This window comes from Aspergillus lentulus (assembly GCF_001445615.1).
Source record: "Aspergillus lentulus DNA, contig: Alt08, strain: IFM 54703, whole genome shotgun sequence".
Taxonomy (NCBI): Eukaryota; Fungi; Ascomycota; class Eurotiomycetes; order Eurotiales; family Aspergillaceae; genus Aspergillus; species Aspergillus lentulus.
Window position 1 is genome coordinate 1,030,249 of NW_028322118.1, and position 20,463 is coordinate 1,050,711.

Here is a 20,463-nt window from a genome sequence, read left to right on the forward strand (position 1 = left end):
AGTATGTAGTCATATCTTCATCGCTGGTAGAATGAAATGTTAATTTGAGCACTGTACGAAAGTGTCGTAGCACATCCTCCTCCCAAAAAGACTCCAACTGACTCTCCAAGGCTCTGAGGACGGACAGGGCTCGGGAGTCGGGAGTCAGACATGGAAGCTGACCCCGCACGCTGCTGGTCCTTTCTGCCGTATCGGAGTGGGCGGACACCGAATTAGGAGAAGATCAAGAGTCGCAACTCCGCACGGCTGCTCACCAATTGGATTAAGCGCTTGAGTTGTTTCAATAAAGAGGCCTCAAAATCCTTCTAAATGAACACCGCTCGCATTCTACGCCGGCAACTCCTTGCCTTCCGGTCACATTCTCCCGCTCAAACGTTCGGACGCAACCGAGTATTAGCCATGGCGAGCACTTCAGCCTGTCTCGACGGGACCAATGGCAGGATCAGTAGTTGGCAGGGTGCCGGTGCAGCAGAATTTGACTTGCGAAGTGAGTCCATTGCAGTGCAGTGGAAGACAGGAGGAACTAATATGGAAGAACGCCCAAGGCGACACGATGACCAAGCCTACCCCTTCGATGCTCGAAGCAATTTGTCAGACTACCTTGTTGGACGACGTCTTTGAAGAGGATCCTGTGACAAATGACCTCCAAGCCAACGTCGCCGAACGGACCGGCCATCAGAGCGCCTTACTCGTCATGTCAGGAACTATGGGCAATCAGGTTGCCATTCGGACACATCTCGTGCAACCTCCTTACTCTGTTCTCTGTGATCATCGCTCTCACATCGTGCGCTACGAGGCCGGAGGTGTCAGCTCTCTGACCGGGGCCATGGTACAACCTATCGTGCCTAGTAACGGTATTCACCTTACTCTAGAGGACATTCAAAAGCACGCAGTGCTCCACGAAGACGTACATTACTGCCCAACGAAGCTTATCAGCTTGGAGAATACCCTGGACGGCATGGTGATGCCTTTGGCCGAAGCTCGTCGGATCACAGAATGGGCTCATCAGAACGGAGTCAAGGTACATTTGGACGGCGCGAGACTCTGGGAAGCAGTGGTTTCTGGAGCTGGCAGCTTGCCAGAATATGCTGGCCTGTTCGACAGTGTGAGTCTATGCTTCTCCAAAGGCTTGGGCGCACCAATTGGGAGTATCATTGTCGGATCCAATGAATTCATCAAGAAAGCTCGTTGGTTTCGCAAATCCATCGGTGGCGGCGTTCGTCAGGCTGGAGTAATTGCTGCGGCTGCACGGGTGGCCCTCGAGGAGACTTTCGGGCCAGATCCCAACGGTCAGAAGGGTAAACTTCGAGAAACTCACATCAATGCCAAGAGAGTCGCCGGGATGTGGACTGCCCGTGGCGGCAAGTTACAACATCCAGTACATACAAACATGGTATGGCTGGACCTTGAATCCTCTGGTGTAGGTCCCAATGACCTGGCCGAGATTGGAAAGGAGATTGGCCTCAAATTACTCGGAGGTCGAATCGTCGTGCATTATCGTAAGTCCCATACAATACCCGAGCAACATGTGGTGGGTAGTTTCTGACTAGTCACAGAGGTTTCCGAGATCGCGCTCAGCAAACTGGAGCAGGTTTTCGATCGCGCTCTGAGTGGCGAATACCAGCGCAGCGCAGATCAAAGTATTCCTTATGGAATGAAGCGGTAATAGAAACTTAGATACCTCTTTTCGTAAGAAGACATTGAAATCAACACTCTCTAAATCCAGCTTGTCGTAAAGACTTGTAAACACAGAGTTGATCTGTCACATTGATGTTCCATGGATGACCCCAGCCGCCAAATCACGATGCATTCCTATTGGTCAGAGCTTCAAAGGAGGCCTCAGGAACTAGCTTTGTTGATGCTTTGTTGATGCCTTGTCGATGCCTGGGGCGTACTCGACTCGCAGAATAAAGGCGGACCTTCACCCTCAGCCTAGGAGCTTGTTTCTCGGACGACGACTTTTTCGCAATCAGCCTCCTGTCTCGTCCCTGTAGTTGGCTCCACTCCTGTCAAGTGACAGTCATCACAGAACTCATAGGATCTTGATAGTCCAGTAAATGGCTGACGGGGAACAGCTGAGTGTGTGAGTTTCCGTGCAATGTTTCTGCGTGTGACTGATCGCTGTTGTGGGCTAACCATTGCCTATTGTACTTTAGACATAGCCTTCGTGCCTCAGATAGCCTTTCTCATACATAGCCTCTCATCGCTTTTTGACTCAATGGTCCTGGTCGTCCGTTCCTTCAACCGTACGGACGAGAAATAACCGCTTGTGATGAATAAGTGGATTGAGTGCAGTCTTGCATATCACTGTGCATCCTGGTAGCCTACAAGGAACTCCGGTCTTTTTGGAATCCTAGGTTTCGTTTGCCTTGGGTGTTTCTTTCTTTATTCCTTGTCCTATCCGGATTCCCGCTTCTGTGGATTCGTTGCCTGGAAACACCCATTCGAGAGGACCGCTCCCACATTGCCTGGAAAGAGCGTTTTGGCTAGCCATATCCATTCGAGAGCCCCGAATCAGATTCCTTGGACACAATAATTCTTCGTTGGCTTCAACTTCTGGATCTCCTGAAAGGTGAGAGGGCATTTCTCTCTCCTGTAGGGAATGCGAGACGAAGTGCCAGGCTTCTAACATCGGCAGAAGCGTCTTATGAACTTGTATTGATTATTGAGTTGGTTATGCAGACATAGTTCCCCACGCGCATCGGCTTTGATACCCCGGACAACCCACTCTTGACAGTCTTTCCTATTATAATTTGCGCTATCGAACCATTCGCTCTTTTTCTATTTCCTTCTTTTTCTTTTTCTCTTTTGGGAGCCATCCTTCGTCATTCTAGATGGAGGCGACTCAGGAGTCGACTCAGCCATGTACAGATCCCCGCCGTATTGGTCGGAACAACTCTGGCCTGCTTGAGGAGGATGTTTCAGACATCATCTGCATCTTGCATCCAACGTCTCTTGCCGCTCATGAGGCAGTGGCCGCGACTGCTTCCCTTGCGCCTCAACACATCTTACAAAAAGACGAGTTGGAATACGAAGATCCGGACACCGCAGCTCTGGATATCGCTCTCAGACTATCCTCCAATGTCCGTAATATAAATTTAGGCTTTTGCTTTGGGCGCAACAGAAGCCGATGCGACCTTCTTCTTGCCCCGGACGACAATGCAAAGCGCATATCCAACACGCACTTCCGAATCCACCTCACCGGCGACGGAATTCTGATGCTTGAAGATCTCTCGACCAACGGCACCGTTGTAGACGATTGTCGCCTTCGCAAAAATCAAAAAGAGAACAGCCGCATGTTAACCAATGGCTCTGTCATACAAGTGTTGCGCGGCAACAACGCCTCTGATGAGGTAAGGTTCGTCGTCCGCATTCCGTCCCGGGATGGATATGCAATGCGCTACACAGAGAATATGCTTCGTTACCTCGAACGAGTTCAGAGGCAACCAGCAGGTGCCATGCAGAAGAACCGTCAAGGCTCGGTGCGCCCTAGTCTGGAATGGACAGTAGCCAATGCGTATGGAATGCACTGGACAGGCGGTAGCATGTACAATGTGACTGGCCAAATCGGAAAAGGAGCGTTCGCGACTGTTTACAAGCTTGCCACGAAACAACACGGAGCCGTGTATGCCGCCAAGGAGCTCGACAAGAGGAGGTTCATGAAAAATGGGATTCTTGATCAGAAGGTCGACAATGAAATGAAAATCATGAAAGATCTCAAACATGTGAGTTCTGGAACCCATTCATTTGTACAGGACTTATAGGACTAATCACCACTGAGAACAGCCCAACATCGTGCAGTACATTGATCACCATGAGCATGACAGATGGATCTATATTATCATGGAATATGTACCTGGTGGGGAGCTTTCTACTTATCTTTCAACCCATGGCAAGATTCCTGAAGACATGGTTAAAATGTTGGCCCGGCAACTCCTGCATGCATTGCAATATCTTCACAAACGCAGGATCACGCATCGTGATATAAAACCTGATAACATTCTGATCGCTTCGCTTGAGCCGCTAAGAGTGAAACTGTCGGACTTTGGATTGTCGAAGGTCGTTCAAGAGGAAACGTTCTTGAAGACCTTTTGTGGCACTTTGTTGTACTGCGCGCCCGAGGTGTATCCGGAATATGAGAACTATCGACGAGGTGAAGTCAGAAAAAGACGTCGATTGGGTGATCCGTAAGTCAACTTCTATCCATCACGGGCATCGCGGGCATCGCTTACATTGACTTGTAGTCCTCCGAAAACGTCCCCATACGATCAGTCTGTCGATATGTGGTCTTTCGGTGCGGTACTGTTCCACATCCTTAGCGGTACACCTCCGTACACGGGTCGAGGCGACGACAGGGGGTCTCAGATGTTGCGGAATATCATGACTACCGACCCTGATTATGATGTGCTGCGCAGAGAGGGTGTATCAGAGGCCGGTGTCGATTTTGTTAGGCGCCTTCTGAACCGTGACCCTCATTCACGACCGAAGGAAAGTGAATGCTTTCAACATTCGTGGATACGTGATGTGCCAGACGTTGACGAATACGACGATAATGATATTCAACCCGCCGACTTCGGGGCCCTGTCTGATATTGGTGAAGATCTGGAGAATGAGCTTGATGCGTCACAGATCTCGCTCAATGACAATCCGGAACCGGTTCTTACCGGTGACGAAAGCCACGATTCCAACGACTTGGCACAATCCAAGCGGCCTAGGATCGACCATCTTCCTGCTGACATTCACTATCCGTCACTCCCAAACATTGAGAGCTTCCCAGCTGCGCGACCAATTCCTGAAACTACTCCGAGACGCTTATTTGGCGAAATCACCTCTTCTGCCCTGCGTAGTTCCAATGTCTTTGGGGCCAGTATGAATGCTTTCGGCGGTGATGACCTTAGCGTTCATGACTTCGTTTCTTCAACCGGTGAGTCGATTATAAGCGACGGCAACAGCCTAAACTCTGTCCTTTCCCTTCCGGACAATCCCTTTGCTGGATCCGCGCCAAGCTTGATGGGAGCTGAGAATCTCGTTGGGCAGCTGAACATGAACTCGTGGCACCCTGGCACTTCGGCACACGGTCCCCCGGCGGCCACCGAGCTGCCGGCTCTGAAGACTAGCGTGGACGAAGGAGTCGGTGGAAGCCCTGGCCCGGAACTCAACAAGGAAACACACCCGAGTACTTCGACCCCGAAGGGAGCCAAATTCAGCCGCCGAATTGAGTTACCACTTCCCGATACCGCTAGCGAACGTTCCAGTCGAGAGATCACCAGGGAAAATAGCAAAGCGCCCTCTGATAAACCCGAAGCGAGTGCCGGGGAGGTTTTTGACATTGAATTGGCGGTCACGATCGACGCTCGAACCGGCCGACAAATCTCACATCCACCAGAGGGCATAGTGAGCGACACCACTTCAGCGGCCCTGCGACATGAGATGCCTACCGAAATTCCTCCGACCATCTCTCTCCACCGGCATGAACAGCCTCGTCCGCTTTTAGGAAAGCTTACTACTCTCCCGGGATCGATATTCGACCTCACGATCCGCTTGGAAGATCGAATGACATCCTGGGGCCGTGGTCCTCTAGCGACAATCTGCCATCCTGACCCTATGGACACGAGGATTCCTGCATACGCACTGGAAGTGACTTTCTGGGCGCCGGCTATTGAGGCTCAGATTGCGGCAGGGCGCAACTGGATGGAGGTTCCTGGAGTAATGGCTATTCTTTCGACCAAGACTCGCAAGTGCATCTGGGTCAATGACACAGAACTGCGCCGTGGGTCAGAGGGAAGCAGCACTCGGGAGGGGTTCCACTTTGGGAAACTGTACACCGGTGATATCATCACAATCTACAGACATCGCAACAAATTCTTGAAGTTTCAGTGCGAATTCTACCATGGGGACAGTGCACGTTCGCGACCAGAGGAGGAAAAGGGCTTCGTGGTGCGGAAGGTGTTGATGTCTAAGGAGGGCGTGGCTGCCAATCGACTGCCGGTGCGCAAAGACAACGACGGGGGAAAGAAACAGGGCATAAATGTAAGATGAGAAAGGGCACTTGGGTTAGGTACATTTGGGATGGTCATCTGCTTTTTTTTTGGATGGTTTATGGCGCCGCTATTGTTAGCAATTGTTAGCTGTTCAATTACGGAACACTACGTTTCTGCGAGGTTTCGTTGGGGATCAGCATCCGAGTTGAGCATACAGCATTGGTCCAAGTTCTGGGATATCTGTAAATCACGTTGAATTAGGCCAAATGCTTACTGCTTCTCAATCATTCTTGCCCCGTAAAATCGAATGGGGGTTGTCCTACTCACTGTATCCATATGTATTTCCAAGATAGCCTAGCGATGTCTGCAGGTGCGCCAAGCCACGCATTTGTCGATCATCACTTTTTGTAACGAATGGGGTCATTAGATATTTCAGGGTCCAATGAACTTCTGATAAATGGTAACGGGGTATGGTAATTGTATGGTAATTCCCATTTTATTGAGTTAGGTTGTAGCCCAGTATCTCACAATCTGCTAACAAGGCAAGCTGCACACTTCCGTCGCTCCAACAGTCTAGAGAGTTAAGTAGCAAGGAAGGTTGCCATCTCTTAAATTACTCAAAGTCTACTTGATCCATCCTGCCTTCCTTCACTTGAAATCCTTTGCCATAATCCATGCTGGTCAAAGAACCGTTTAGATCTGGTTGGAATATTACTGTTCCCGATTTAATTTCCCGCTAAATGCAGACTCTCGAATCATTCTCTCTCCTCTCATGGCTGTTCCATCATGTAATCTTATTTTTGATTAAATCTGTCTTCTGACTCTGGTCAATATGTGAGACAGGCCTCTTGACTGAACTATCTCTATCCGTCATGTCTCACAGGGTTGTTCATCATCATCATGTCGCTGTCAACGTAGCATCAAACAATTCTATTGTTATCGCTCATCTGTGCTCCTGTCTATCTATAGGTTCCCCCGTCAACGTTCCACGGTTTGCCCAAATCTAGTCCCTAAATTCTTCGCCCTCGACGGAAACGGGCAGACCCGTTCACGGCGAAAGTCAGTCCCCTTCGTGGTTGGATGGCTACTATTCCATTTCCGTATTGATGATTCTCCCTGGTTATTCTTTCTTTTGTTGTTTGCTGGTCAGATACTACTCCGTATCATCTTGCGCTCCTTCACGACTTCTTGGCCCTTGGCCACTTTTACTCCGCCGAAGGTCGACCTCCTGGACGGTTCCTACTTCAACAGCGACGATCCTATTATTGAGTGCCAGCAGTAACGATCGCGGTGGCCTTCGTTGATTTACCACCAGCCAAAAACCAGTGCCATCTATGAGAACCTCCGCGCCGACTTGTTCACCATCTTCAACCTCCCCGACGGCCTCGATACCCCCATGTCCCTCTCTCGATCACCCTCTCCCCACCCGGGAGGAGGGTGGTCAAGTCCGGGTCTCACGCCCGGCAGTGGCACCTCGACCCCGCGCAGCGGTTTCCTCTCACCTAACTCACTCGGTCCCAGCGGCATATCCTGGGCAGCGGCTCGAGCGAAGAGCGACGAAGTTCGAGGATATCCGTCATTCTCGACAAGGAATAACGGGTTCTTCTCCAGGTCGAAACGCAAGATCACGTCTAGCCTGCCTCGGTTTCGTATGAATGGTTCGGCGCGAAATGGATACGTTGACAAGGATGAATACTGGCGGGGCCATAACTCTTCCGAGGCAGGGTTGCGATTCGGGTTCGCCAGGGGTTTGATGCGGAGGCGGCGGTCGCGGGCCTTTTTAGCGCTGATTGTCCTTGTCCTTGGTTATTTGTTCTTCTGGACAGGTATGCGCAACAAAATCCTAGCCTTGTGCGTGAACAGATATGTTGACTCTGGGTGCTTGCAGCTATTGTTCAAAGTTACCGGCGATCATCCTTTGGCGGAGGGCGCAAGTTCGTGATCATTCTACCATCCAATGTGGAAGGGGGGGTCATGGAGTGGAAGGGAGCGCGCGAATGGGCAATTGAGCGCAACAGTATCTCTAACAAGGAGGAGTACGCGAAGCGGTGGGGTTACGAACTGGAGATTGTCAACATGCTGGCCAAGAAGCGGTACTCGCATGAATGGCGGGAGAGTTGGGAGAAAGTTGATATCATCCGGGATGCCATGAGGAAGTATCCAAATGCGGAGTGGTCAGTTCGAACCGTGCACGAGGGATTTACGTTTTCTAACTGTTGATGTAGGTTTTGGTGGTTGGACCTAAATACTTGGATCATGGAGTACTCTTATTCCCTGCAAGATCATATCTTCGATCGGTTGGGCGAACTGACGTATCGCGATATCAACTTATACAACCCGCTCAACATCAGCCACCCCCCGACAGCACCTTATCTGGATGAACTATCCCGCTCGGCGGAAGGAGACGGGAATCCATCCTCTATTGAGTTGTTACTGTCACAAGACTGCGGAGGCTTCAACTTAGGTTCATTCTTCATCAAACGCTCGCTGTGGTCTGATCGACTAATGGATCTCTGGTGGGACCCTGTCATGTACGAGCAGAAGCACATGGACTGGGAGCACAAGGAACAGGATGCGCTGGAGTATCTGTACCAAAGTCAACCGTGGATTCGCAGCAATGTCGCCTTCACGCCTCAGCGCTACATCAACTCATTCCCTCCAGGAGCTTGTGGTGAAGGCGGCGATCCCGACGTGCATTACTCGGTGAAGGACCGTGACTTTATGGTTAATATGGCCGGTTGTCAATTCGGCCGAGACTGCTGGGGGGAGATGTACCTATATCGCGAGCTCAGCAAGAAGCTCAACCGCACGCGCTGGCAGCGTTTGAAGGATGGACTGGGCGAACTTTACAGCAGACTACTGCCGAAGGAGGACAAGCCGCAAGAACAACAGCAATGAACCTAGCTGTTTCTTTCACGCAATGTTGCCCCTTCGTTTCACTGCATACGATGACTTCATGAGTTGTCTTCCCTTGAGCAATATATCTCCTGTACCGATCAATTTATGACTTGATTGTTTTCTTGGATTGATCTACTTTTGCATCCTGGCTGTAACCTCTGAGGCGTCTCTGGTTTGAGGATGTTAGATTTGGCGTGGCGCTTGGTGCTTCCAATTCCATATCAGTCTACTATTATAGAATGAACCTAATTGTATTTTTTGAATGTCCGATATTGCATTGAATTTGTACCCTCACCTGGTCAGGATATCTAGATAGTCAAAAACCCGCCTTACCGCCTTAGAAAACGCACACCAAGCAGATCTCGCCCGCCTTAAATCTCACCGCCTACAACCCACCCAATCACATCATCCCAATTCCCCAATCCCATTCCGCCGACGACATCCATGAAAAGGCACAAGAATCACACCCGACAAGCCTATACTCAGCTAAACCAGCTCCTCCCAGCGCAGCGGACCTCACATCCCTCCCAGACAACCAATCCTCCTCCGACCACCTCCACCAACAAAAAGAAAAACGAATCAAAATGCCCACCCCCGAATCCGCCGCATTCCTGGCTAAGAAGCCCACCGTGCCCCCAACATACGAAGGCGTCGACTTCGAGGACAATGTCGCCCTGCACAATGCCCGTGACGCCATTATCCGTGAACAATGGGTGCGCAGCATGATGTCCCGACTTGTCGGCGAGGAATTGGGCAAGTGCTATGCTCGTGAGGGGGTAAACCATCTGGAGAAGTGTGGGAAGTTGAGGGGTGAGTAGCTCGTCTCTCTCCGGGTCCCTCTCTGGGTTGTGGTGGCATAGCTAATGGGTTACGATTGCAATCTGCAGAGAAATATTTCGAGTTGCTGAAAGAGCGCAAGGTTAAGGGTTATCTGTTCCAGGAGAAGAACTATTTTGCGGGCGAGGGGGAGAAGTCGGCGTGAACGATATGCTTGGGTTTGTGTTTTTAGCTTTGCAGTGAATCGATGAGTGTCATCCTTTTTCCTTGTCTTTCGGTTGAGGGTGGAGATGAGCTAAACATTGCTGGGGAGGCCTGGCATTGAGTGACAAGTAGGATGGGCAGGGGATTGTTGAGGTAGATGGATTGTATTGTTTTTTGTTCGGGTATCCTGTACATATATCTTGACACTGACACCATTGCAATACATCATTACATGTTCATTCGAGGTCGGAGCGAACATGCCGTGTAGACTGATGTCAGTCTTCCACAAGGCCATGGCTCTGAGTTCTTCTACGCTTGTGAGTATGTTGTGTATACAATGCATTGAACGTCATCGTATTCTTGAACTAAGCAGGGTATCGTCAATAATAAGTGCTTTCGCTTCGCTCTGGAAACGCTCCTGGAGCAACCCCGGCAGGGCTAGTCAACTCGTCGTCACTGTCATCCATGTCCATACGGGGCTCGTAGTCATCCTCTGCCGGTGGTGCACGCATTCGCACGAGTTGTTCCTCGTCCAGGGACGGGAGCTTATAGGGACCAGGTGGTGAATGGATATCGCGACCGGACGGCAGGTTGGCCAAGAGGTCCGTCGAAGGTGGAATGAGTTGTGTGTTGATCTGTCGATTTGTCAATGATCTTCCATGCCCAAGGACTGCAGAAATCGACTTACCGTGTCGTTCATCCTCTCCCACTTTGTCTCTAGCATTTCGATCACACGGCACTCTTCTTCCCTGCCTGCATCATCGCCGGGATCGAGCTCACCCTTCGCGGCGCGGTCTTTGCCGCCCGACTCCTTTTCCAACCGTCGCTCCTCCCGTCGCTCAGCCCATTCCTTCTTCAATCTGGAAAACCCCCCTTTGCTCTTGCCTGAAGCTTCTTTCTCTCCCTGAGATGCACTTCTCAGACCCAACGCGCCCTTCGCTGCTCGCAGCCAGGCAATCCCCTCCCCTATCTTCCCCGCAAGCTCCGCATCAACGCCGAAAAACCGACAAGCCCGAGCCCGCGCAACACGGCCTAGAACCCGCGCATAGCCGACCACATCTTCGTCAATCCCGGTCTTCCCATGCGCGCCAACCGCTCCCATGCCCGCAGCCGCCTGCTCCGCATACTCCGCCGCACGAACGCACAGGCGCGCAAAGAGCAGCGCACGCACCTTGGGGATCTCCGGCGCCCGCACCATCCAGTCCTTATCATTTGGGTTTCGAGCCTGTATGCAAGCCGCAACGTAGGAGTCGTCTTTCAACACAGCCAGGAGTGTTGCTTCGGCCAACGCGAGTGACGACAGTGCCGCCTGAGCCGCCGGATCCAGGTCTGGTACGGCGGTGGCTGTGCCCGTCTGGCGTGCTGCGCCTGTAAACGAGGGCGAAGACGCGAGCAGGGAGTGTACTGCGCTCGCTTGCAGGAGGTATTTCGTGGCGGTTTGGACGGCCGCGGTGCGCTGTTCTGGGGTCGGGGTGGTAGGGGCGTAGAGCGCGCGTAGGACGCCTGAGCGAGCCAAGCTGCTCAGCACGTAGCCTAGTGTCGTGAGGACGAAGGCGATCTCAAAGTCGATTCCTTGTCCGCGGACTCGGCTGTTTGTCGGTCGGCTTTTCAGCGATAACGGGGAAGAGGATAATGTAGCGCGCCATTCTGTTTCGATCTCGCTGTGGAGAGTGACCTCGATTTCTTCACCACCTGTGCTACTTCCACTTTCGACAGGTCTGCCGCTCAATCCATGAGAGATAGCAGTGAGATACGGCAGGTAGTCGTTCAGCGCGCCGAGGATTGTGATGAGGTGGGCATCTCGTTGCGGACTGTGGGGTAGTCTTTTGTGGGCCTTGAGGGCGAGTCGCAGTGCATGCCGAGCGGTAGACGCAGCCTGGGGTAGAGATGGATGTGTGCTAGATGACAGAAATGTCTGAAATGAAAGATGCGCGGTAGTGGGGAGAGCAAAGGCATACACCATGGTGCTGGAGTTCTTTACTGAATGCGGAGGTTGAAGATGGCGGGGATGAGGAAGCGAAAGGATGAGCCGTTGATGTCACCGCGAGGCCAAGAGTTGTCTCCATAGCACAGCCTATTACAGATATAGCCTACAATTCTAAAGCATATATTCAGGTTGCGCTAAACATTGTCTCGCTGGCTACTGCCAATATAAGAGCATTTTGGTATTTGGCTCCACTTCATGGCTAAGTACATGACCTAGATATAAGCTATCTATTGTTGCTGGAAACTGGCGTAACCACGGATTGACCTGTCAGGGGCATTTCATGATCTCGCAAGATCATAGTATATTCTGAAGAGAGACAAGTCGTGTTGTCAGCCCCGTCCGGTCGTTTGCCTGGCCAAGGCTTGGATCTTTACCTCGATCGTGAAGGCGGATCAGTCGGCCACGGTGTCGAGATTGGGCGAACATTACTGACGCTTCGCAAATCAAGCATGGGCCTGCTCCAGATTTATTCAGCCTTCATACTGAAATCTGACTGAGACGCCAGGCGCGATGTGGAGGCGGACTTCGAAGACTCTCGGCTGCTTGACTGTTGCCGTTGATGGTCGGTCTTGCTGTAATTTTTGGTGAACCCTTTATCGAGTGTGGATGGTTCGAGTATCTTATTGAATGTCGGGCGATTTCACTGCATCCATCACACTTCCATACCATCTGCTTCTGACAAATTGCTGGGTGCACTACTGACACCAGACGAGTCGCTCTCAGCAACATATGGCGCCCGCGACCGGACTTGATGGCTCCATTCTTGGATGGTGGGAGCACCTCCTTCTATGACGATCGGATGCTCCTCGGCGCTTTTGCCAAGTACAGTGCCCGCGTATCGGGACTCCTCGCCTGTTTTGCTGTGCTTTTTCTTCAGGGCTGTAAGGAAATCCTCCTTCTCCACGGACTCGGGGTCGATCATGTCACCCTCGCTAGGTAGGAAGCCAGCCACTCGCCGGATTTCACGGTTTGCTGGTCCTGTGAACCAGCCCAAGAAGTTATCTAGTCCCCGCATATCTTCCTCGCCTTGCCAATCCTCCTCCCATTCGCGCAATTGCGGTCGTAGTGCGCCAACGTCCTGGAGTGCTTGGTAGACGTCTTCCAGCACCGGCGCAGGGGCAGGATCGTTCGGGTGAGCGTTGGCTGCGTGGGACGCAACAGAGGATGCGAGGATCATCATATAGCGAGCTGTAAGATCGGCTAGTGTATCTAAGACGGACGGACGCGTGGCATGGAAGCCAGCTGCGCGCAAGATCTGAATAATGGGTGGGCGGAGGAGAGCATTGTGTAGGTTGGGCCCGGACATGATGCTACTACCGGTCGGTAGAATGTAGCAAATAAGATAAAAGACGACAGGCAAGCTGTAGCAGAGATATACCGATCGAGTAACAAAGGGACAACTGTGAGATGACCAGTGTTGGTTGAATTATTGATTTGAGAGGTGAGAGAAAGGCGGAGCGAGAGATCAACACTTTCTGCCGGTTGTTCTCTTACTTCGGCGGACTTTCTTGTCTCCTTCCACCTGCGTCTTCTCTCTCATCACGACAACGGCACAGCACGGTTCTAAAGCATTACTTCTTTGTTCAAAGCTCATCGGTGTCTGTGCAGTTCTGTGGAGTTGCTCTGTTGTCCTAGTCATACATCATCATCATCATGTCCGACGCCCCTCGCCCTTCGCTCAAGCTCACGCTGGGCAAGAAGAAGGCGCCCGAGGGAGCTTCGCAGCCACCGAGTCAGCCTCCCCCTCCCTCATCAGAAACACCTCAGCGCAAGATCACTTTGAAAATCGCGCGGAAACCTCAACCGGCCGAAGAGGGGGAGAAGGCAAAGAAGAAGAAGCCATCGAAAAAGCGACCAGCGGAGGGACTCGCAGGTCCCTCTGCACCTGAGGCGTCGGCGCAACCCGTGGGACCGAAACGTATCAAGCTCAATGCTTCTAAGAAGCCGGGAGTACAGTCGATCCGAATCAAGAACAAGGGGCTGGTCCCCAACAGACCTGTCGGCGTTGGTTACGACTCTGAAGCCTCTGATACGGAAATCGATCCTTGCATCGAGGAACAATTCATTTTACGCATGCTTCCCGGCGAAGACTGCGAATATTTACGTCAAGCGATCAACGAGCGACGATTCGATCGGTCCGAATTTTCCTTCAAGCCCCTCACGCGCGAGGGCCGACGCGCCGTCCTGCGGATACGCGATAAACAGTACGCAGCGGCGCTGGTGGACTTGCCATGTATCGTCGAAGGCATGAAGAGTTGGGATCGGCGTGGATGGTATAAGTCTGCGGATATCTGTCAGATGCTTTTAGTCTTGGGGCCTGTTTCGAGCGATGCAGAGGCCCTCAATTACCCTCTTCCATCTGACGTCGAGATCCTAGACGACAAGACTTTACAGTATCCGCATGGTCTGACACCCCCTTTGCGCTACGTGAGAAAGCGGCGGTTCCGCGAGCGGCTCAGCACGCGGACGATAGAACAAGTCGAGAAGGCGGTGGAGGATCTGATCGCGCAAGACGAAGCCGCTATTGCCTCTCGCTACGAATTGTTGGACAAAACATCATTGAACCGGGCGGAGGGACTTGTCCAGAGTGGAGAGTATTACGAGGAAGATGAATATTATGACGATGAACAGGACGCAGAGGGCGAGCTCGATGAGGGCATGGAGGAAGTCGCTGCCGATGATGGAGGTCTCGATCCTCTCTTGGAGGAGATGGAGGCTGCTCTGCGCGGAGACAATGAAGCGCAGCCACAGGGAGCACCTTCCTCGGACACTGGCCTTGCGAATCTCTATCAAGCTGGAACTCCAATGGCGACTAAACCTTCCACACCTGCAGCGGATACATCGGGCGATGAAAGTGACTCAGATGCTGAGGAAGAGGCGGATGTGCCCGAAGACGAACTGGATGACGAGCAGCTTGAGCAACAGCGGCAGTTCCAGCAGCATCGCGAAGAAATTGCCGAGCTCGAGGCCCTTATTCGCGCCGAGACGGTCAAATGGGAGAATATGCAGAACCAAATCTTGAAGCACAAGCTTGCCAAGCGTATCCAGGACTTGAAGCGGGACCTATCCTTGAAGAAGGTCTCCGTTGGTGAGGGCGATGATGCTGATACTTGATCCTCACACTTCATCCTTTTTGCATTTGATTTGATACCCGCTAGCATGTTATGTACAATTAGCAATAACATATCCTCATGTCTATCCTATGGAAACACATTTTCCATCTCCAATTTATCCCCGCCTACTTGATTCAGGCAACTGGATCTCCTGTACCTGCACGAACGGCTCCTTTCACATCCAGATTCTCCTCTTCCTTCAGTTTCCGCTGTCTGAGCGCTTCCCTCTCGGCGGCCTCTCCATCGGGTTCTGCAGGACTCTGGCCAACACGGTCGCCTAGAATTCGATCATGCTCTTCCCTCTTTCGCCCCATGTCCGCAGCAAGATCCCTTTCTTCTCCGAATCCAGGGTTTCCAGGCCCTTGTGCACTGCCAACGGGACCGGCATGTGCCCCAGCCTGTGCTCGCTCGCTTTTCTGTCTTACCGCCTGAGCAATGTCTCCTTCTGCAGGTTGCTCCTCCACGCCATATTCTAAGTCAACATCAGAGGCGGCTTGCAGATTCTTCTGCTCCTGTTCGCGCCTCTGCTTTAGTCTTGCGAGTTCTTCGTCATTGGATGGTTTGGAGTCCGCGGTACGACGGGTAATGGAGGAGACGGGATCACCGCGCTGGCGCTGGTGAGGCTGAACTCGCTGCTCTTGGGGTGTCTGGGTGACTGGGTTCTCGGGTTGGTCGTATGCGGCTTGCTTAGAGGGCTGCGCTGGTTGTTCGGGTGATTCCATTTTGATAATGCTTGCGAATGCAGCTAAGTGATGAAAAACGAAATGATAGAAAGGGATGACACAATGGCTTCGTCTTCTTGTAATTGCACAATAGATTGATTCATACAATGTCTGGCGTCCTCGCGGTAGATAAGCAGTTTGAAGGATGCATGACGTCAGTGACGATGCCTTGCATCAGTCGCGATCGTCCTATGTGATGATTTCTATCTAGAGGGGTACACCGTGGGATATGTAGGTGAAGCACAAAACAATCGATCTGATTTACTGGAAGCTTTGGCTATCTACCTTGTCTTGTCATTGCTTGCCGTTCAAGACTTGATATGTTCTGTGAGGTGACTTCATGCACTGGGACCACATCTCATTTTATGTATGCCGCCGGACAATTACCAACCCGGTGGAAGAGACCTCCATAATGCTTCTTTCAATTATAATTCTTTGACCTGCTCATCGTCTATATTTCCAGTCGTAGAGGGCATCAATGACCTGTCTTCGTTTTCTACGCTTCTGGAAGTAGATAGCTTACTGATTTACGATTTGCTGATGATCACTGATCTCAAGAGGCCTGGGACCTACAGGGCGACCAGGGTCAAGTCAGCCCCATCGAAGAACTAGACCGCATATCTTGGAAGTCACCTTACGGGAGTGTCGTCCAATATATGGAGGTTGAGGTCCGATTCTTGAGCTGGATCTACACACTTGGGAACGTTGGAGCTGAGGAAGGGAGAACTGATTTAATCCTGAAGACTTGAAGGGAGATTGATATTCGATTCTATGCTCTTCTATAATACGTTAACATTTCTTTGATTGAAGTTCGTCTAGCAGCTGTCACCGTCTGCGGTTGCGTGGAACACACCAGGCTGACTATATTTTACCAGCCAAGTCAGGGCGTGCAAGGAATGATTCGAGTATAGCATTGAGTTCTTCCCTTGCCTCCAGCTGTACCCAGTGACTTGTTGTACTGACTCGCTTGAGCGTAAAGTCCTCGGCGAAGACCTTCATCTGCTCAAGGAAACCGGGTATCTCAAACTTGTCGGGTTGCGGACCGATCATGAGGACTGGCATCTGGAGTTTTGCATCGAGGTTTGCTTCGACCTCGTCATCCTTGTTCACATTTTTGATAAGAGCGTGATACCAGTTGAGTGCTGGCGTGTGGTGCCCTTGGAAGATCTTGTTGTGCATAGCTCGTTCCTGTGCTTGTCAGCTGGATGTCCATGGATCGTGTGGTATTAATATACTTCGTCGCTGATATAGGACGCCAAAGGCCCTTGCTTATCATTCTGAAGCCAAGCCTTTATGGCGCCTACAGGGCCAAGGTGCTCAGCCCACAAGTCTGGGCTGTCGGGGTAGAACAGCGTGAAGAACGAATCCGCCTGTCATTGAGTGCAATGTTAGCCTGGGAGCTCTCGCAATGAGTGCATCCCTCACATGTTGATCCAAAGTACTGCCTGCGTCGTTCTCAACGAAAAATTCAATATATCCACACTTCTCGAATCCTAACAACTGCTTTGTAAACCTGTTTACCATGTCCAAGTCAAAATGCTCTCCAGGCTTTGAGTACGGCACGGCAATAAACGTGCATGACAGCAGACGGTCGGGGTAATAGTCTGCTAGTCTTGAAAGGAGATTACATCCAGTATCGTGTGCCACGGCATGGACCCGTCTCAGATCCTCGTGGTCCAGTAATTCGATGATCTCCCTTGCCATACTCTTGAGCTTGTACTCCTCCACCGCGGTGGGTTTGGAGGTGCCGCCGTACCCCAGTAGATCTGGCGCCAGAACTCCATATCCTAGTTTGATGAAGTGATGGATCTGGTGGCGCCAGTCATAGCAGGAAGACGGGAACCCGTGCAGGAAGAGGATGGTTGTTCGTGAAGCAGTTGCTGTGTGGTAGACATAATTGTATGTATGGGAAGTTGAGAGAGTGTGGAGCTTGGCGAGCTCGGGAAATGCAATGCTTGCCATTTTTGATTTCACAGTTGGGTAAGATTAGAAGACGAATTTCACTGAACTGAAGCGTGAAAGATCCGGGGTACATCGAACTGCGGAGAGTTCTTTTGAGGTTCGGAGACTTAAACCGACTGTTGGTCTTTGTCTCGCTCTTATTGGTGATGCTCCCTAAACCCTGCAAGCAGGTTGGTTCCTCGATTTGTTGACTCAATTCATCATCAAACTGGAGGATATCTATGGCCTCCTGTCGGTGTTGGGGCCAGTATGATCATCGACGACTGAGCTAATGGTGCATGGTTGTCCCAAGGCAGCCATGTCTAGCCTCACCCTCTCAGGCCAAAACACAGCATAAGTGCATCCAGACAACCTACTTCATCCCATATCCGGCTTGATTACGCAGAAATCATCAATATGTACATATGTTGAAACTGAAGATATACTTGTGGATGTGATTATCAATCGGACATCGAAGCATGTGATATACTGATTATAATTCGTTCTATGAGCTGTCCAACCGAGGTTCAAGGAAGAGCTATCCCTACCAAACAACAATGCCATATTTTTGTCTTCACAATGATGTACATAGCTTCATGCTGTGAAATCCTTCACTCTAATACTAGCAAATATCAATAAAGCACTATCCACTACAAGCCATCATGTCCTTGTTCACCATCCCCATCTCCTCCACAGGAGGCAGCATCGTCTGCACTAATCCCACCTCCTCCGAGAAAGAGAAAAACATCTACCTCCTCACCTTCACCTCTCCAAAAGACAACAGACTTACCCCAACCTTCATCGACGCCCTCGTTCTAGCCCTAGACATAATCGAACACCGCTTCCCCAAAGGCGTCGTGATTACCACAAGCGGCATCCCCAAATTCTACAGCAACGGGCTCGACCTTGAACTCGCAACTACCACCGAGGGCTTCCTGGACAAGTGGCTCTGGAAGCTATTCCGGCGGTTTCTCACGTACGTTTTTCAGATCTCGCAACTGAACAGATTACTGACGAGATGCAGATTCCCCATGCCCACAATCTGCCTGCTGAACGGGCATGCCTTCGCAGGAGGGCTCATGCTGGCCATGTACCACGACTACCGGATCCAGAATCCCGCCAAGGGCTTTCTGTGCATCAACGAGCTCGAGTTCGGGGTCCCGCTACAGAGCCCCATGATGAGCATCTTCCGGGAGAAATTGACTCCGTCCGCCTTCCGGGATCTGATTCTTGAGGCGCGACGGTTCGCGGGCCCGCAGTCTCTTGCTGTGGGGTTGGTAGACGGCGTCGGTGGGCTTGAGGAGACGCTGCAGTTGATTCGGGAGCGGGGGTTGCAGACCAAGGCTGCGACGGGGATCTATGGTACGATGAAGGAGGAGATGTACCGGCATACGCTGGACATCCTGGATAACCATGCGGGTAACCTGGCGTGGAGGGAGCAGGTAGAGGAGAAGAAAGGGACTGCTGGAGAGGCTGCGTTGAGAGCTGTAGAGGCGTTTGAGAAGCAGAGAAATGCGAAGCTGTGAGTTGAGTATGATAGGTAGTGTTGGGTGCTTGTTCATATAGATACCTGCGCTAGTGCAAATTTGTATATATTGAGACTTAGACTGACAACAATTCATATCACTGCTTCCTCACTATCTCGTCTAAGAAGTAACAGTAACATCATAATCTTCGCACAATCCCTGCATGCAGGCGCCTCACCCACCACGCACAATGAATCTCAGCGCATTCATCCTCCTTCTCACTATGGTCGCTGCTCTGGCCCCCGAGTAAGACTTCATCATCGTCGAAGGAGGAGTCAGCGGCCTTATCGTCGCCAACCGTCTCTCCGAGGACCCCAACGTGTCTGTTCTCGTCATCGAAGCCGGCCCTTCAGTCCTCGAGACAACGAGAATGTGACCGACTCGCCTACATGAGCAACGGAGCCATGCAGCCTGAGGACATGCAGCACCTATTCCAAGTCCAACGCGACCTCATCATCAAGAACAACATCCTATTCGCAGAAATAGGTTTCAAGCCCGGCGGCCAGAAAACAGTTAACGCAGGGTACTGGGGCCTCCTCCCCTTTGCGCGCGGAAACGTGCACATCCGCTCTTCTGATCTGGCAGCTCGGCCCGCGATAAACCCCAACTACGGCCTGTTGGATTGGAATGCCGAGCTGTAGGCTGCAATTGCCAAGGATATCACGCGGATGTCACGCTCTGCGCCGCTCGAGGGGATGATCGAGGAGGAATCGAGGCCTGATCTTTCGGCGGTTCCTGGGAATGCCGCGGATGAGGTGTGGGCGAACTGGTTGAAAGATTACTGTAAGTGCGGTGATTTTCTCTTCTTCCTGGGAGGTGTCTCTAACTCAGTGCTGCAGGTGCGTCCAATTTCCATGCCATTGGCACGGCGGCCATGATGCCCCATTCTCTAGGCGGAGTCGTCAACAATGGGCTGCGGGTGTATGGCACGGCCAGTGTTCGCGTTGTCGATGCGTCTATTCAACCGTTTCAGCTTTGCGGTCATCCGATGACTAACCTTTACTCTATTGCAGAGCGCGCGGCAGATTTGATCAAGGAGCATTGGACGGGCTAGGGGATTGAGACTCGACCGAGGAAAAGTTAATGAAGCTTTCAGCTATGAGGTACACCATGCTTTATGAATATTAATGACCGTTCTTTAAAAAACGTTGAAAATAAGGAAGGTATTTCACTTCTCGTCTGTCAAGGACAGCTTGATAGTACCATAGTGATGATTCTGGAACTAGACAAACTGCTGGGTAAAGGCGGATGAAACTGTATCGGAATCCGCTGGATGGTTTACATATCTTGTATATGTAACGGGGTCCAAAATGA

At 51.5% G+C, this 20,463-nt stretch overlaps 9 protein-coding genes across 9 annotated transcripts; 6 read left to right on the top strand and 3 right to left on the bottom strand.

Moving 5' to 3' along the window:
- Positions 1–309: 309 nt before the first annotated feature.
- On the top strand, positions 310–1,666 carry ALT_3602 (threonine aldolase GLY1; the record flags this gene model as incomplete). Its single annotated transcript, XM_033556480.2, has 3 exons — positions 310–487; positions 546–1,499; positions 1,557–1,666. The coding sequence occupies 3 exons, from the start codon at positions 310–312 to the stop codon at positions 1,664–1,666; spliced, it is 1,242 nt and encodes a 413-aa protein (XP_033412371.2).
- A 1,168-nt stretch (positions 1,667–2,834) lies between these two features.
- ALT_3603 (serine/threonine-protein kinase cds1) lies at positions 2,835–8,879 on the top strand (the record flags this gene model as incomplete). Its single annotated transcript, XM_033556479.2, has 6 exons — positions 2,835–3,725; positions 3,787–4,187; positions 4,245–6,030; positions 7,297–7,807; positions 7,870–8,155; positions 8,207–8,879. 6 exons carry the CDS (start codon positions 2,835–2,837, stop codon positions 8,877–8,879), a joined length of 4,548 nt encoding a protein of 1,515 aa, XP_033412370.2.
- A 584-nt stretch (positions 8,880–9,463) lies between these two features.
- Positions 9,464–9,861, top strand: ALT_3604 (putative NADH-ubiquinone oxidoreductase 12 kda subunit; the record flags this gene model as incomplete). The annotated part of the gene is made up of 2 exons (XM_089599607.1): positions 9,464–9,689; positions 9,740–9,861. 2 exons carry the CDS (start codon positions 9,464–9,466, stop codon positions 9,859–9,861), a joined length of 348 nt encoding a protein of 115 aa, XP_089455945.1.
- A 379-nt stretch (positions 9,862–10,240) lies between these two features.
- Positions 10,241–13,153, bottom strand: ALT_3605 (pH-signaling protein PalC; the record flags this gene model as incomplete). The annotated part of the gene is made up of 3 exons (XM_033556476.2): positions 10,241–10,495; positions 10,549–11,840; positions 12,514–13,153. 3 exons carry the CDS (start codon positions 13,151–13,153, stop codon positions 10,241–10,243), a joined length of 2,187 nt encoding a protein of 728 aa, XP_033412367.2.
- Positions 13,154–13,500: 347 nt separating this feature from the next.
- ALT_3606 (transcription initiation factor TFIID subunit 7 family protein) lies at positions 13,501–14,961 on the top strand (the record flags this gene model as incomplete). Its single annotated transcript, XM_033556474.2, has 1 exon — positions 13,501–14,961. The coding sequence occupies one exon, from the start codon at positions 13,501–13,503 to the stop codon at positions 14,959–14,961; it is 1,461 nt and encodes a 486-aa protein (XP_033412365.2).
- A 133-nt stretch (positions 14,962–15,094) lies between these two features.
- Positions 15,095–15,682, bottom strand: ALT_3607 (uncharacterized protein; the record flags this gene model as incomplete). The annotated part of the gene is made up of 1 exon (XM_033556473.2): positions 15,095–15,682. The coding sequence occupies one exon, from the start codon at positions 15,680–15,682 to the stop codon at positions 15,095–15,097; it is 588 nt and encodes a 195-aa protein (XP_033412364.1).
- Positions 15,683–16,543: 861 nt separating this feature from the next.
- On the bottom strand, positions 16,544–17,644 carry ALT_3608 (alpha/beta fold hydrolase; the record flags this gene model as incomplete). The annotated part of the gene is made up of 3 exons (XM_033556472.2): positions 16,544–16,870; positions 16,918–17,052; positions 17,108–17,644. 3 exons carry the CDS (start codon positions 17,642–17,644, stop codon positions 16,544–16,546), a joined length of 999 nt encoding a protein of 332 aa, XP_033412363.2.
- Positions 17,645–18,285: 641 nt separating this feature from the next.
- On the top strand, positions 18,286–19,790 carry ALT_3609 (enoyl-CoA hydratase/isomerase family protein; the record flags this gene model as incomplete). Its single annotated transcript, XM_033556471.2, has 3 exons — positions 18,286–18,599; positions 18,648–19,145; positions 19,397–19,790. The coding sequence occupies 3 exons, from the start codon at positions 18,286–18,288 to the stop codon at positions 19,788–19,790; spliced, it is 1,206 nt and encodes a 401-aa protein (XP_033412362.2).
- Positions 19,791–19,817: 27 nt separating this feature from the next.
- Positions 19,818–20,203, top strand: ALT_3610 (GMC family oxidoreductase; the record flags this gene model as incomplete). Its single annotated transcript, XM_033556470.1, has 2 exons — positions 19,818–19,932; positions 19,989–20,203. 2 exons carry the CDS (start codon positions 19,818–19,820, stop codon positions 20,201–20,203), a joined length of 330 nt encoding a protein of 109 aa, XP_033412361.1.
- Between the last annotated feature and the right edge of the window lie 260 nt (positions 20,204–20,463).